Source organism: Antedon mediterranea, chromosome 3, assembly GCF_964355755.1.
Source record: "Antedon mediterranea chromosome 3, ecAntMedi1.1, whole genome shotgun sequence".
NCBI lineage: Eukaryota > Metazoa > Echinodermata > Crinoidea > Comatulida > Antedonidae > Antedon > Antedon mediterranea.
In genome coordinates this window covers 22,240,236-22,256,599 of record NC_092672.1, presented here as the reverse complement: position 1 = coordinate 22,256,599, position 16,364 = coordinate 22,240,236, and the positions used below count along the sequence as shown (strand labels likewise).

The 16,364-nt window shown below is 32.7% G+C and overlaps 2 protein-coding genes across 2 annotated transcripts in view; both read right to left on the bottom strand.

The window, feature by feature from the left end:
• Positions 1-16,364, bottom strand: part of LOC140045042 (uncharacterized) — a 97,317-nt gene that overhangs the window by 71,668 nt on the left and 9,285 nt on the right. The gene's annotated exons all lie outside the window — the stretch shown is intronic.
• Positions 5,155-16,155, bottom strand: LOC140043293 (uncharacterized). The gene is made up of 9 exons (XM_072087792.1): positions 16,111-16,155; positions 15,602-15,691; positions 15,209-15,388; positions 14,538-14,780; positions 12,118-12,315; positions 11,370-11,564; positions 5,689-5,985; positions 5,361-5,441; positions 5,155-5,226 (listed from the first exon to the last, which is right to left on the bottom strand). The coding sequence occupies exons 1-9, from the start codon at positions 16,153-16,155 to the stop codon at positions 5,155-5,157; spliced, it is 1,401 nt and encodes a 466-aa protein (XP_071943893.1).

Genomic DNA, 16,364 nt, shown 5'->3' with positions numbered 1-16,364 from the left:
TATATTGTACATTAATGAGTCTAGTCAAGTGGGTAGATAAAGAGGCTACAAATACAGAGAGATATGGTTTGCAAAAAAAGGTTAGACTTGTGACGGTAAGCTACATTTCATCTTTAAACTTCAGCTGTCTGTATACTCCTTAAGGACAGAGAAGTTGTATTGACCATCAAGAGATTTTAAATCGGAATCACTACTGTATGAATTTTTCCAAGATTAAATATTTGTCTTGTGTTTGAAAAATTATTACAATAACCGATAGATAATTTAATAATACAGTCAACTCTTCAAAACAGGACAGCCTTAGGCTGAGCTAATATGTCTGGTATTCTGAATAATGGTAAAAAATGGGACATTAAAGGTATGGTTTTGGATGAGTTGACTGTATTTAATAAAACTTTTTTTATCTATTTCAAAACATAGAAAGGCTATCCATGTCATTGTCCTTAAGTAGTAGAATGTTAATTAAGTGTTATGTTGTCACATGTTATGTATTGTTATCTTGTATTCTATCTATTCCAATAATGTAGCAAGGCTATCCATGTCATTGTCTTTAAGTAGTAGAATGTTAATTCAGTGTTATGTTGTCACATGTTATGTATTGTTATCTTGTATTCTATCTATTCCAATAATGTAGCAAGGCTATCCATGTCATTGTCTTTAAGTAGTAGAATGTTAATTCAGTGTTATGTTGTCACATGTTATATATTGTTATCTTGTATTTTATCTATTCCAATAATGTAGCAAGGCTATCCATGTCATTGTCCTTAAGTAGTAGAATGTTAATTCAGTGTTATGTTGTCACATGTTATGTATTGTTATCTTGTATTCTATCTATTCCAATAATGTAGCAAGGCTATCCATGTCATTGTCCTTAAGTAGTAGAATGTTAATTCAGTGTTATGTTGTCACATGTTATGTATTGTTATCTTGTATTCTATCTATTCCAATAATGTAGCAAGGCTATCCATGTCATTGTCCTTAAGTAGTAGAATGTTAATTCAGTGTTATGTTGTCACATGTTATATATTGTTATCTTGTATTTTATCTATTCCAATAATGTAGCAAGGCTATCCATGTCATTGTCCTTAAGTAGTAGAATGTTAATTCAGTGTTATGTTGTCACATGTTATGTATTGTTATCTGGTATTCTATCTATTCCAATAATGTAGCAAGGCTATCCATGTCATTGTCCTTAAGTAGTAGAATGTTAATTCAGTGTTATGTTGTCACATGTTATGTATTGTTATCTTGTATTCTATCTATTCCAATAATGTAGCAAGGCTATCCATGTCATTGCCCTTAAGTAGTAGAATGTTAATTCAGTGTTATGTTGTCACATGTTATGTATTGTTATCTTGTATTCTATCTATTCCAATAATGTAGCAAGGCTATCCATGTCATTGTCCTTAAGTAGTAGAATGTTAATTCAGTGTTATGTGGTCACATGTTATATATTGTTATCTTGTATTTTATCTATTCCAATAATGTAGCAAGGCTATCCATGTCATTGTCTTTAAGTAGTAGAATGTTAATTCAGTGTTATGTTGTCACATGTTATATATTGTTATCTTGTATTCTATCTATACCAATAATGTAGCAAGGCTATCCATGTCATTGTCTTTAAGTAGTAGAATGTTAATTCAGTGTTATGTTGTCACATGTTATATATTGTTATCTTGTATTCTATCTATACCAATAATGTAGCAAGGCTATCCATGTCATTGTCTTTAAGTAGTAGAATGTTAATTCAGTGTTATGTTGTCACATGTTATGTATTGTTATCTTGTATTTTATCTATTCCAATAATGTAGCAAGGCTATCCATGTCATTGTCCTTAAGTAGTAGAATGTTAATTCAGTGTTATGTTGTCACATGTTATGTATTGTTATCTTGTATTTTATCTATTCCAATAATGTAGCAAGGCTATCCATGTCATTGTCCTTAAGTAGTCGAACGAATTCTGTGCTCTTTTTAGTGAAAGTATCTTTCATTACTAACTTAAATATTAAAATCCAAACATCATCCGATTCCTTAACCTTCAGGCCACGCAACTGTCCAATTTTTACTTTATCTGCGTTACTTATATTAAGACCAAATCTGATGACCTTTCGTACATCATTCCAGCGTTCAGAGATGATTAATTTCTCAAATCCAGCAAAGGTTGGTATCAAGTGCTTGATGCTTTCATACACACCCTCCATTCCTCCTATTGCAATGATTTCAATGAGAACATCGATATTTGATTGGCTAATGATTCCAGGACCTTCAAGTAACTTAAACAGCTCAAATGGATCATTGCTTCTTTCTATTTCGACAACAGAAATATGTTCACACTTGCAAAGTATAACTTTCAATAGATTGACTTTCTCTGATTCCTTGAACCACGATGACACTTTGCTGAGCAGTTCCCGATAGTTATCGTCAGATAGTTCACCTAAAATAAAAAACAACAGTGTACATTTATGTTACTAAATCTTTTTTCATGGACTTAAAACCCACAATAAAAAGAAGGCTGATGTAACAGATTGGAAATAAGATCAGCACCAACATTTTGAACACTCTTTTATACTACCAAACAACAGGATGACTGAAAAATGATTAAAGTAAAGCTAGTAAAGCAATTAATATAGATAATTAAACAACCAAAAGGTGAACTTGAATGAATATATTAATAACTCATTTTTTATACTATCTCGCTGACTACACTCTGACTGAGCAACAAAATTAAAATTACTGAAATGTGATTTTATAGATACAGTAATTCATACCCAAAATGACATGACATGACAAAATGATACACTGAAGGCATATTTGTGAATTAATTCACCTACATCATGCAACAATTTGCAAAAATCTAATTAAATTCAAATGAATAGTTATTCTTTATAAAAAATCATAGTGGTTAATAATAAATTGATGGACAGCGTCATGTTATTACCTTAAACTGCAACATGTAAACAATTTGGAGGAAGTCACTGTTAATTAGTGAGAAACCTCAATTATTAAATATTAGCTTTTTATCTTGAAAAATACTGGCCCTTATTCTTTTCCATTTCATTCTCTGGCTCTGGGTTCACACATTGTACTCTGGCTCTGGGTTCACACATTGTACTCTGGCTCTGGGTTCACACATTGTACTCTGGCTCTGGGTTCACACATTGTACTCTGGCTCTGGGTTCACACATTGTACTCTGGCTCTGGTTTCACACATTGTACTCTGGCTCTGGGTTCACACATTGTACTCTGGCTCTGGGTTCACACATTGTACTCTGGCTCTGGGTTCACACATTGTACTCTGGCTCTGGGTTCACACATTGTACTCTGGCTCTGGGTTCACACATTGTACTCTGGCTCTGGGTTCACACATTGTACTCTGGCTCTGGGTTCACACATTGTACTCTGGCTCTGGGTTCACACATTGTACTCTGGCTCTGGGTTCACACATTGTACTCTGGCTCTGGGTTCACACATTGTACTCTGGCTCTGGGTTCACACATTGTACTCTGGCTCTGGGTTCACACATTGTACTCTGGCTCTGGGTTCACACATTGTACTCTGGCCCTGGGTTCACACATTGTACTCTGGCTCTGGGTTCACACATTGTACTCTGGCCCTGGGTTCACACATTGTATATATATATATATAAGCCCATGGAGTAATTTATAATTCTTCCATAATCCTTATTACATGTACAGTACATGAATACAGTATTGATAAAGTGTTACATGTTTAGTCTTTGTTCTGCTCTGTTGCTCTGTTAATCCTATATAATGTTACCAATCAACTAACCTGACAATTTGCTTGTAACCAGAGCTGCGGCAGTTGGTCTATCTACATTTGATGTACCCGATTCTATGCAGAAGAAATATTGATATTAGTTATAATCAAGAATTTCACTACATTTCAATACATTTTGAGCAGGCATTACTAAAAAGAGTGTCTTATTTATAGATACACTGGGCCATCCTAGTTATACAGTACATATAGAAATATTTTTATTGTGAACAAGTTACTTACACAAAAGTGAAGACTATAAAGCTATGATTTTGGAACCAATGTTAATACAGTCATTTAAAGAAATGTGTAGCGTCAATTTAAAGGTCTGAAATGGCACTTCTGGTCTTAAGATTTTTATTAGGACAAATATTCTTAACAGTATGTAACAAATTTCAAGCGTTTAGGACTAAGTAAAATGGTCAGAAAGTCTGTAAAATTAGTGGTCAGATAGAAAGGATATACTCAGGTTTGTTATAGTGCTAAATACTGAACAACATGTTTTACAATAATGAAATGGCAAAGATACACTCAGGTTATAAATATAAAAATATTTTCCTTATGATAATTGGTGAATAACAAAATCTATAATACAATCTTGGCTTAACTTACTTCCAAATAGCTGCTTGTATCGTTTAACATTCATGTTACTTCCATGACATGGCAACATCTCATACTGGAAATCTCCAAGAATTTGCATATGTTTCTTCTCAGATGTCTTACTACAATCACAGGGAATGCATCGATGGAATTTAATGCCCCTTCTACCACCATCTTTAGAATGTTTAAAAGACATCTCAATAGTTGATACAACCTGTAAAAATACAAAACATCTTCAACTAATCTTTTTTTTCATCATCTAGCTTATTCATCATTTTAACATTTATTTTTAAAAAAGGGATAATGCACAAACAAATAATAATCAAGATTAAAATTTGAAAATACAGAGGGCATTTAGAGTTGGAGGAATTGAAGTCCCTCTTGCCTTAAATTTTTCCATGGGTCAAATTTGAAAATGTAATCTTGATTGGGGCCGAGGTGGAGAGATGTAGGTTAACAAAAAATGTTGTACACTCCCCAAACACGTTCTGTGAGATTGCCATTTCAAGATATTTAGATTTCCAGATTCCTAAAAAATTCACACACCTCAGCCTTAACCATGGTGCCACTGAGGTGGGAGCAGGTTTATAAAAAATATCAATTTATGCCGACAAGCTGGAATATTTTTAATGAGTACGATTTAGGCCATAACATGTCCATTATTCCTAAAATATTCTCATTTCAGTTAATTTAACATTACACACTCCCAAAAAATATTTATGAGAGTGCCATATCCGGGAATGTGGAGAGGCCATACGTTACAATTCGCTGAATGGGGCTTCAGCTGGTTAGGTCAGTCGTAAAGTTTAAACTCAGCAAGATTTTAAAGGTACATTCTTTGTTGCCTATTTCCTGTTATAGCAATTGTGTAGCAATTATTATGCTATTATGCTAGAACCAATCATGTGACTAATTGTGGAAATAACCTGTTAAAATTAATTTATCGTATTTAGTATTAAAAAAGAAAGAAAAAAGTCATAACATACCTGTTTACATGTAGAAGGAGAAGGTTCACATTCTGTGGTAGTAATTGTTTCGCCAAGAGCCTTTCTAACTTTAATTGTAGCCTGAAGATAAACATTTGAAGGTTACATTGAAAGTTTTGGCCTAAACATTTTATCTATGCAAATATAATAGGTTATGTTGCGAATTAGTGTGGTGTTTATTCTAAAATTGATGTATATGCTTTAACCAATTGCATAATAGAAACATTTAACTGCATTTTATTATTTGCATAAAATAACTATGTATATTATCACATATTTCAATGGAACAGAAAAAAAATACTGAAGTCATTTAGACATTGTAAGTTACCTTTAACAAGAACTTGTGGTCATCTTGCTTTGTTACCAATTTGACAAGAGACAAGATAACATTATGATATTGGTCGACGTAGAGCTCTGCATAGTCATTTGATAGTTTGGGGTCATCTCCTGTCTCCTTCTGATATTTTTTAATGAAATCAATCACTAAATATGGAAACAGTATGTCAGGCAGATGTCCACAAAGGTCGTAATATATACTGATAGAGAGCCCATCATGCACAGATTTCACTTCACTGGATGGTGACGTCTTAAAAGCAAGTCGCAGAGGCACAAAAAAGGATCGTTCCTGCAATAAGAATGTTCAAATGTGTTATAATGTGTGAAGATCTCACCTAATTCTAATCAAAAAAAACTTTTTAAAAAATTATTCAGTGTAAAGATTCATATTCAAGACATTTTATTGGTCCACTTAAAACGGAAATTCATTTTGCTTGGAATAATTAAGAAAACAATACAAGAAAAATACATCAAATTGCACAAATGCTATAGGTCAATGATAAAATACGGTTAATAGGCCAATGTTAAAATTCAAAACAAAAACTAGATTTGAACTCGTCAAAGTGACAAGATTGGGTTATCCGCGAAAATGCAACATGCACATACGTTAAAATATATGAACATTGACAATTATTATGCCATCCTATGACGTGAATTAAATATGTTTACAGTGCTGAATTGTACCTATTTTGTATCATACAGCATATTACAGTGTACCCATCTTTTAATTCAATTTCTAACACGATGACGTCATCAAATTGACATATAAAGATAACTATTTTAGAAGATAATTATCTAAATAATTACATTAATACAAATTTGAAGAATTTTGGACACGTAAAAGTAAGATGCGCTTTCTTTTCAACGCAACAAGCATTTACGAAACAGATGAAAATCCAACTTTTTTAAATTCAACTGGCCATATGATGATGCCATCACATCAGATAGACAAAATTTGTATATGAATAAATATCTACCCTTTATGTAAAGGGTACATAACAAATCCAATGAAAGCCATTTCCATTTTACAGAACAAAGTGACCTTGAGTCAATACCGTAAAATTTCAATACCGTAAAATGTTTAATCAGAACATCCAAATCGAAAACGAAAAATCAATCCAATGGTTGTATAAAAATAGTATCCAAGATCTGTTGGTACATAATCAAGCAAAACGGCTCATATAGAAACACGATACGGTTACAATCCATACAAAATTTCAGCTTGAAATAGCATATAATAAATATAAAATATCATCAATATACAGACAGCTATACAAACAACATGATATAAAAATACTTGTTAAGTTGCTTTAAAATTGCTACGTTGAAAAACGCTTGTACTAGGCACAAGGAGTGCCCTTGTGCCTATACTGTGTCGGCTGGACTCGTTCAAAATTCCCGGACTATATACTCTAGATTGTGCATAGAGATTTCATGCCTAGAGAGGTCGAGTGAAACACAACCGCTCCAGTTGATGTAGTTCGCACAATAACAACCAAGTGCGGATAACCAAATACAGTATAGAGTTATCGTCGAACATTTGAATTATACATAATGAATGCTAATTACAACAAAGGACTTCCTAGTTTGGCTTTTAATGGATCTATTAAAATTGTAATAGTAATGTAACGGATGACATATTGTGTGAAGGTTTTCATGCTGAAATCAATATGTTGATATAAAGATTGCAGTACACCAAATATAAACTCTTGTGGACGATCCAAGTATATTGATTGAAACGTATCGAGAAACTCAACAGTTAGTCCAGTCAATCTAGTGATATTTAGAGGTAAACCCACCACAAATTGCAATAGTAACGAAACATTAATTTTTTCATTCCAAATGTAGTTTATAATGACATATTAAAAGTCACCGAAAATTGAAGCATTGGAACACATTATTTTTTACGTAATCTCAACAACTATATAGTGATTTTATTCCATAAATATTTTGGGGTAGGGGGTAACATTTATGCCCATAACTTGTGGTTTTATAATCCAATCTCAATAATCTTGATATCAATGTGTAGAATATATATTTCTTTCTAATATGCAATTTAAAAAAACAAAATACAACATTTATTTATATAACTAGAGGTCAAAAGGTTATTGACCTTTTACAAAAACTCATTTTTTTCCTGATGATTAAATGATTAACTGTAATATTGTGCCATAATTGTATATGCATTTAATCAAAATTGTGTTTTATCTGTACCTATATCGATATATAAAATAGGAAACATGATGTTAACTAGAAGAATTTTAAAAGTAATGATGTACTGTACTATTCTTATTGAAATTGATTCTTGATCAAATGTAATGTAAACAATTTTGGGGTAGGGGGTAGCGTTTATGCCTATAATCCATTGTTTTATAATCATATCTAAATAGCTTTAGTACCAATGTGTAGAGTATATATATCCTACTAATAATATACATTAAAAAAACAATTAATACAACAGTTATAGGTAACTAGAGGTCAAAAGGTCATTGGCCTTTTACAAAAACTCAAATTTTCTTAAAATAGCGTAAAACTAAATTATGTTTATATATATTATATTTATATTTTGGAAGTATTTGGTGCAAATAATGTTTTTCTTGTACCTATTGTATCGTCATGAAATAGGAAAAATTATGCTAGCTAGAAGAAAAATGAAATTCATTAGCGGTATGCACTATTGTTGATTAATTAATGAGTCTTGATAATTTGGAATCAACTCATGATTTACTATAGATAGATTTTTGATAATTTTAGTATCAACGAATATACGTAATGAGAAGTATTTGATCTTCGCAGGGTTGCGTCTTCTCTCCTCTCCTGTATATTATATACACGGATTACTGTCGGAGCAAACAGGACAATAGTCATCTTTTCAAATTTGTTGACGACACTGTCTTGCTGTCTCTCCTTCAAAATTCACAGGACGGTCATGGTTCCGCATTAGATGGTTTTATCCAATTTTGTGGAAACTCCTACTTGGAACTCAATGTGACCAAAACCAAGGAGATTATTGTAGATTTTAGGAAGGAGAAAGGACGCAGCCCTCTGGTATCCCCCACAAATGACGAACCAGCGATATTGTCCATTCCTTTAAATACCTAGGTACTATATTTGAGGACAATCTCAGCTTGGAATTAAATACAGAGGCAATAGTAAAGAAAGGACACCAGAGACTTTATCTGTTAAGGAAGCTGAACCATTTTAATGTCGATGAAGTAATTCTCATGGTTTTTTATAATTCCGTTATTGAGAACGTTTTAACTTTTTTCCTTTATATGCTGGTTTTTTAGTCTTAGGGTCAAAGAGAGAAACTCACTACAAAGGATTGTTAACTTAAGTTCTAAATTAATAGGTTGTCAACTTCGTAGCTTATCTTCCTTCTGTGACATGCAAACTCTAGAAAAAAGTAGGGCTATTCTAAAAAATGTTAACCATGCCTTGTTCAGTGATTTCGAGCTCATGCCTCATGGGCGTCGCTTTCAGTTGCCATCCGACTCTTAAATTCTTGAACTTTGACTCTTGTTATATTGTACTGTATAATGTGATATTTTTTGTATATTTTGTAAGATCATTTAAATCCAGACCTTTTTATTTGAATTGCTCCATGTGGGATGATATTGTTTAATCCTTCAAATAGAAAAGGACTCACAACTTATATGTCTTCAGTATCACTTTCTTGTTCGGGTATTAGTACAGTGCAATGCCATTGCATTCACCACATGTAGTTCTAGTTACTCTGAATGCTTCAAGGAGATACTCAGATTCTGGCTTTAAGTCTGTGTGTAGAGGAACCATGTTTCCATCATTTGATCTTCCATCCCAAATCCTCGGTACACATATCAACCCCACTCCATTGCTAAAAGATAACTTGAACTTGAACATGATGTTAAGTACCTTGGTTGTGGTACGATTATGAAGTTGGCGATATGCGAGGTTGTACTTGTAGATGGGAGTCAAAGGCATTCCACGTTGTCCAGGCAGTCAGTCCATTGTACAGACGCACTAAACCATTTTCTCTAGCAACCACAATGTCATCCTTTGTAGCTTGTTTGCATCTGAAGACTACAGCATAATGTCAGAAATAAGTGCAATGACAAGCTTTTTTTAGAGCCACTTGTTTTCCAATTCCGAAAACTCTGGATGTTGTGTCACCAGTATCGCATGAGCAAACAGAAGGTTATCACAGATGTCTCTCAAATGTACTGTTTGAACCAGTTTGATTGTCCAGCATCTCAAAGAATATCACAAGATGTTTTAAATGCTTGACTGCAGAGGAGCACTAGTAGATCCGTGTCATCGGATAATGACAGATGTTTTCCTGTTTGCTTATTCAATGGTTTTTTGTACTATCCGAAAGAACATCTGCATCAGCAGCTGCATTCACTCATTGCCATGTTGTTCAAATACTAGTTACGAAGATTTATAAATTGTTGTTTGTTACAGAAAGTGATCCTATTTTGTGGAACATGTCACTGGTAAAATGTACAGGGACACTACCACCTGACCCGCCTTACCATGTGCGCCGTCTTTGGTGGATGAGCCGCTTTCATAATTATCAATGGTATGAAGTCTCTGAGTCGTAACCAAATAGATTTTTCAATTGCCATTGTGTTCCCGACGTGTGGCCATAAGGTCTTATGTTAGCCACTGCTGGAGTAACGCCCTGATACTATTACAAGGCATTACATACATTTCAGCGCAGATTTGGTCTGGATGTACGCATTCCTATATTCTCTTGTCAAACCTCTGGTTTTCTGTAAGGCTTCTCATAGAAACTTTTTCAGTCACCAGGTCTGTTGACAATCCACCCCAGATGGTCCGAACGTCATACAACATGGAGGTCATTGTCAAACTGCTGTTGAACATCTTTGTATTTCTACTGGTTAACAAATACTTATACATCCCAATATAAATACTGTAACCATGGCAACACAAATGCCATCTGGAAAAAATGGAATGTAGATCATCCAGAAGCAACAGGAACAGAGATGTCACTCATCTGCATCTTGAACTGGTCATGTGTATCGCGTTGAACTGAAATGTTCACCCCAGGGTATCCGTGTGTGTATACCATTGTTGTTTACAGCGAAAACAACATTTTTAGCCAAAATTGACACATTATGTTCTGTTTTCCCGCAAAAATGAAAATGTTATGACTATAAGTTTGATATCACTGAATAGGAAATTTAATAAGCTTTCGGATGACGTAAATCCCACATGTATATAATGTATTTTAAATGGTTAAATATATGTAATTAATGGGGCATATTAATTTTGACTTAAAATGACCTTTATTGACCTCTGACCCCTTGACCCAATGCTTGAATTTTCGGTGACTTTTAGTATGTCGTTCTACACATTATATAGAATTCAAAAATACTAGCTTTGTTACTATTGCAATTTGTGGTGGGTATATCATTAGATTGACTGGACTAAGTTCTTTTCAGAACTTTATATATGTGGTGTACCACAAACTTTATATCAATCAGTGTAAACATGTTTGCAATCTATTCGGTATTATTATTACAATAATAGCTTTAATTTCGTACAAAAAACAAGGTCAATACGAAGTTCCCTTTCAGTAAAAACAAATCTTATCCAACTTAAAGCTGTCACACAACCAAATTGGCAATGGAATGTATAAAGTGTTAAAAGGTTAAGAAAAAAACCTACTATAGATGTACTTTCCATGATGGCTTGGCTGGTGGAGGCTGTTCTCTCACAAATGAAACCAAATCGAATCATCAGGTCTACAAGGAATTGGAATTTCTCATCATCAATATCATGCTTCTTCCACAATTTCTTTAACAACATCTCATCCAGTATGCCTTCGTTAAGGTTTCTAAAAGCTTCAAGGTACCGAGGTTTCTAAAATAACACATCAAATTATAAAATGAAATGTTTAAAGTACAAGAGTAGACCTATGATGAAGACATAATGTTGGTCTTTTAAATAACTTCTATACAATTTGCAGTGATAGGGCATTGATAGCTACACCAATGCTCCTGTGAACAGTAGTGAATTAATACAATGAATAAAATGTCAGATTTTATAGTAAAACACCAAGTTATCTCTAGTTCCAGCTAATATTTAAATTTGTAATAACTAAAGCCCTTTTCTAACAACTAGTGACATAATTAGAGATGGCAAGGAAATTCATAGTAAAAGCTCTTTTAAGTAGAGCTGAACAATTTATTTCTGGGAGAGATTGCTCTTTGTGAAAGATATTGAACAAAGCCACATCATATTTATACATTAGAGAAAGACGATTTACAGATTATTATATGTACACAAATCAACATGGGAATTGTGGATCAAAGTATAACTAAATTAACCAATAAAATACAATTTTTAATATTTTTTCTGTTTATTTATAAATAAAATGAATGAGCATTTATGTTCATTATATAAGCCCACTTACTTTAAACTCATCAGGCGTAACCACTGTCACAAATGCTGTAACAAACTGAACAAGACTCATTGGGTCCAACACCACTTGATTCCGTAATAATTCATTATCAGGCAAGTAGATGATGTCACCAAGGTCGTACAGAAAGTTAAGCATAATTAACTGTTGGCTTTCATCACCAATTCCATTTTGTCTGGCCATTTCTTTAACCTAAAATCAACAAAAATGCATTAAAAAAAAATTTAAATAAATATAAAAGTGTTGTACCCCACACAATTGGTATGTGTTTCTTCAAAATAACTTTCTGCACTCAACGTCAAAATACAATACATACCACAAGCCGCATCTGGCTCAAATTTTGTATTAGGAAATGTTTGCGAATATTCTATTGTGCATGCCATACTTGAAGTGAGAAGTAAATTTCTAAAAGCATTTCCGAATAACTGATTTCTATTGACAGTGTATCAAAATCAATTATGTTTTAAACATGTTCACCCTCTGCATACTAAGTTTGTCAGACAAGTGTCAAGTATGAAATGAATACAATTGTTATTGAATGCTATTCATCTCTTACTCTATTCATGCATATATGCCAGTTGAAATGAATATAGTTTAAAACTCTTTGAATAAGTATATTGTTTATTTCTGTTATATTTATATTTACTTTTAATTTATGTTTGAGCAAGGAAAGTCTTACATGAATTGAATGAATGAATAATAAATCTAAACCTGAATTAAAAGTTATAAGCCAATGCATATTCAAGATCCAAGATAACTTTATTGTCAAAAAATATATAATTTGAAATTTGTCTTCTTCAAGGCAATAAACAGCATAAAACATTTAGAATAACTTTAAAAAGTAAAAAATACTCAGTATGTAAAGTAAACAAATTAAATTATTATCTTGTGTCATTATACTCGAAAATGCATTGTGGGACGAATGATAATCGGTATTTTGAGGTTCGTATTCTAAGCGGTACTCTAAGTCTACGTCCGGTTTGAATAAGCATAAAAGAAGGCCTGAGCCTTGTGGTGCGCCCATGCCAACTTTGCGTAATTCAGATTGTGTATCACTAATTTTAACATAATGTGGTCTCTCTGAAGTAACTTAAGACAAAGCAAAATGTTATTATTGACATCTAATTTATACATCTTATCAATGAGTAAGTGGGGTTGAAAACAGTTAAAGTATGGTTAAAGGCACTGGAAAAGTCAATAAAGGTCAACCTGATATAGGATCTTAGTTTTTCTAGGTGTTTATAGACATTGTATATGATCACAGCATCATCTACACCTATGTTTGGTTTATATGCAAACTTATTAATATAATTTGCGGTAACATCTTTTGACTTTCCCAGTGCTCTTAGTATGATTCGTTCTAGACATTTCATGGGATTTGATGTTACGCGATTGGACGGTAATCATTGAGGTAAGTAGGAGGTTTATTTTAGCTTTTGGTAAAGAAGAAATTAGAGAAGTTTTACAATTAGTTTGGAACAATCCAGAGTCTATAGTGCATTGATATAGTTTAGTAAAAACTGCCGACAATTGGTGGTTACAGCAATTCAGGACTTTATTACTAATACCGTCAGGGCCCATAGATTTTGTTTCCTTAACACCTAAAACCTGCTTAAGTGTTCATTGACATGCAACTTGTAAGATTCATGATCTAATAGTTTAACTTTGTTTTCTAGTAACTTAACTTTTGCATTAATACAATCACTAAAGTCGTATTTGTCAAATCTACAATAGAATTCATTGAGGTCATTTACAAGTTTAGTTTGTATTACCATTTATATCCTTTTTTTGTTTACAGTTAAAACCAGTTATGGTTTGCATTGCTTTACATGCTGCTTGGCTATCACAGTTTTTGAATTTCTAATTTCTTTTTGTTTCACGAGACTGTAGACGTTGTTAGCAAAGGAACGCTGTTTTTCGCATGTTGCAATATTTTAAGACATCCAAGGTTTGTTGTGTAAGTATGACTTCTTATGTTTAATTGGGATCACGTTGTTGATGCATTGCTTGATGTATTCATTGATGACAGTCACACTAGCATTTATGTCAGTGTTGTCATAGTACACGTCTGACCATTGCATCTCTTGTCCAGGAGCGGTATTTAATTGTAGCAGGCTTAAATTTATTATTAAAGTACTGCCTGTATTTCGGCAACATACATATTGTGTTATGATTCGAGGCACCTAAAGTGGTACGGGAGTTAGTTGGTTTATTAATGTATTGAACATAGCCCGAATAGTTAAGGTGGCATTTATTAACATCACCAAGTACAAGTATAATAGAATCTGGTGATTTGTTTTCAAGAGCAGACAGTCTTGAATGTGTTGTTAAAGAAAGGTGATTTGCCTTCACAATATTTATTGAACAAGTTTTGCTTTCTCTAAAAAAAAAATTATAATAAAATAAAAATTTACCTCTTCTGCAGAACATATCATTTTGTCCTTCCTCAGATTATACATTTCACATCTAAAACGCATCCACTTTAATGGAATAGACTTTTTTAAATGGTTCATAAGATCCTGAATTACTTTTTTCAGATCACTAAAGCTCTTGTCTGTAGTCTCCCTACTGTTTTCAACAGCATAGTATCCAAGTACATGTTTTTCATATGGTTTTCCTTTCAGGGAATCTTTAACTTTCTGTAAAACCACCTCTGCCTGGATTGAAAAAAAATTAAACACTACTACATAATATATACAAACAAAAGACAATAAAAACAGCACCGTATTTAAACATACAAAAAGAATTGTTAATTTTTCTCCCCACCCCAAAACTTTATTTTAAAACCTTAAAATGCTAACATGTAGTAATATTAATAAAGTACAAATGTCCTCTTCTATGTTTCATTTTCATCAAGTATATTCTTTATATATTTCATACTTGACAATCACTTGTTTTATTTCTTGTCAAATTAATTTGTACAAAAAGCTAAATTACATTTGGTGGATTTAAAACTGTGTAAATTGATTGATTATTAGTCCTACAGTTTAAATGTACTATACCCACTGTGGTACATGTGCCCAAGACAAATATTTTAAGCTTTGTATTAAATGTAAACACAAACCTATCCTATATTATTACTAACCTCTTCATTTTGTTTTTCTTCTGTTTCTCCCAGACTTGCCTTGTGTGTGCCAACAACAAGGATAGCAGGTAAATTTACTTCCTTCTCAATATTCTCTCCCAATATACGACTATGGGAATATATTGACAGGATTGAAGACAGTAAAAACTGACGATTTGTCCAATGATGTTTACGTTGTTGCTGTAAAAAATAATTTTATTAATTTTAAATAATAATTTTCTATAAAAAATCTATAAGAAATTGTATATTATTTTAGTACCAAACAAGCTTATATAAAAACAAAACTATGACTATCTTTGACACAGCTACATTGCAATGCAAGCATTTTACTTTAACCAATGAATGAAATTGTCAACAACATCTAATCTAATCTAATACCCCTGAAATACTTACCCCATTGGGATCTATTACTATTGCAGGATCATCGAGGTCTTTACTCAAATCAAAGACAGCAACATAAACTGCCTCTGATGTCAAAAAGATCTGCATACAAAATAAAAACAATAATTTATAAACTATTTGTGAAGGATAGTAAAGCCTACTGATGTAATAGAATGCAGTGTTTTCTAAAAATCAATAAATATATCCAGAACATATAGAGCGCATATCATCAAAGAAATACTTATCTCTTAAAACAGCAATATACAAATAATGTGAACAGAATACAAATATATTAGAATAAAGAAAAGTAAACTTTAGAAATAGTTCAGAGTGCTAAATAGAGAAAAAGCTCTTCAAATTCACTTCACATGTAGTGAGAGAAGTCTATGGATAGCTTGCAAAACTTATAGATTGGGTGTGTGAAGAGATACAAAGAGGTTTGTTGGGTAATCTGTTAACATTAGGATAGGTGGAAGGCCTAAACAACAATCTGTACAGTGGGCATGTTCCCACCTACCTACACACAGCAGAATGCTATCCATGTGATACAGATAAGATACTGCCATAATTAGACATTAAAACTGTTAATACACAAACAATAGACCATACAAACATACAAAATGTCCTAAACTTACCTGATGTATTCCTTGATAGATTAGCTGTCCCCCGTGATCCCAAATGTTAAAGGTTTTCAAAGGAGACTGTTTTACTTCTTGTTTTGAAAAAATTTCCTGAATAATATCTTTATCCAACGATTGTTGAACAATCAATGATG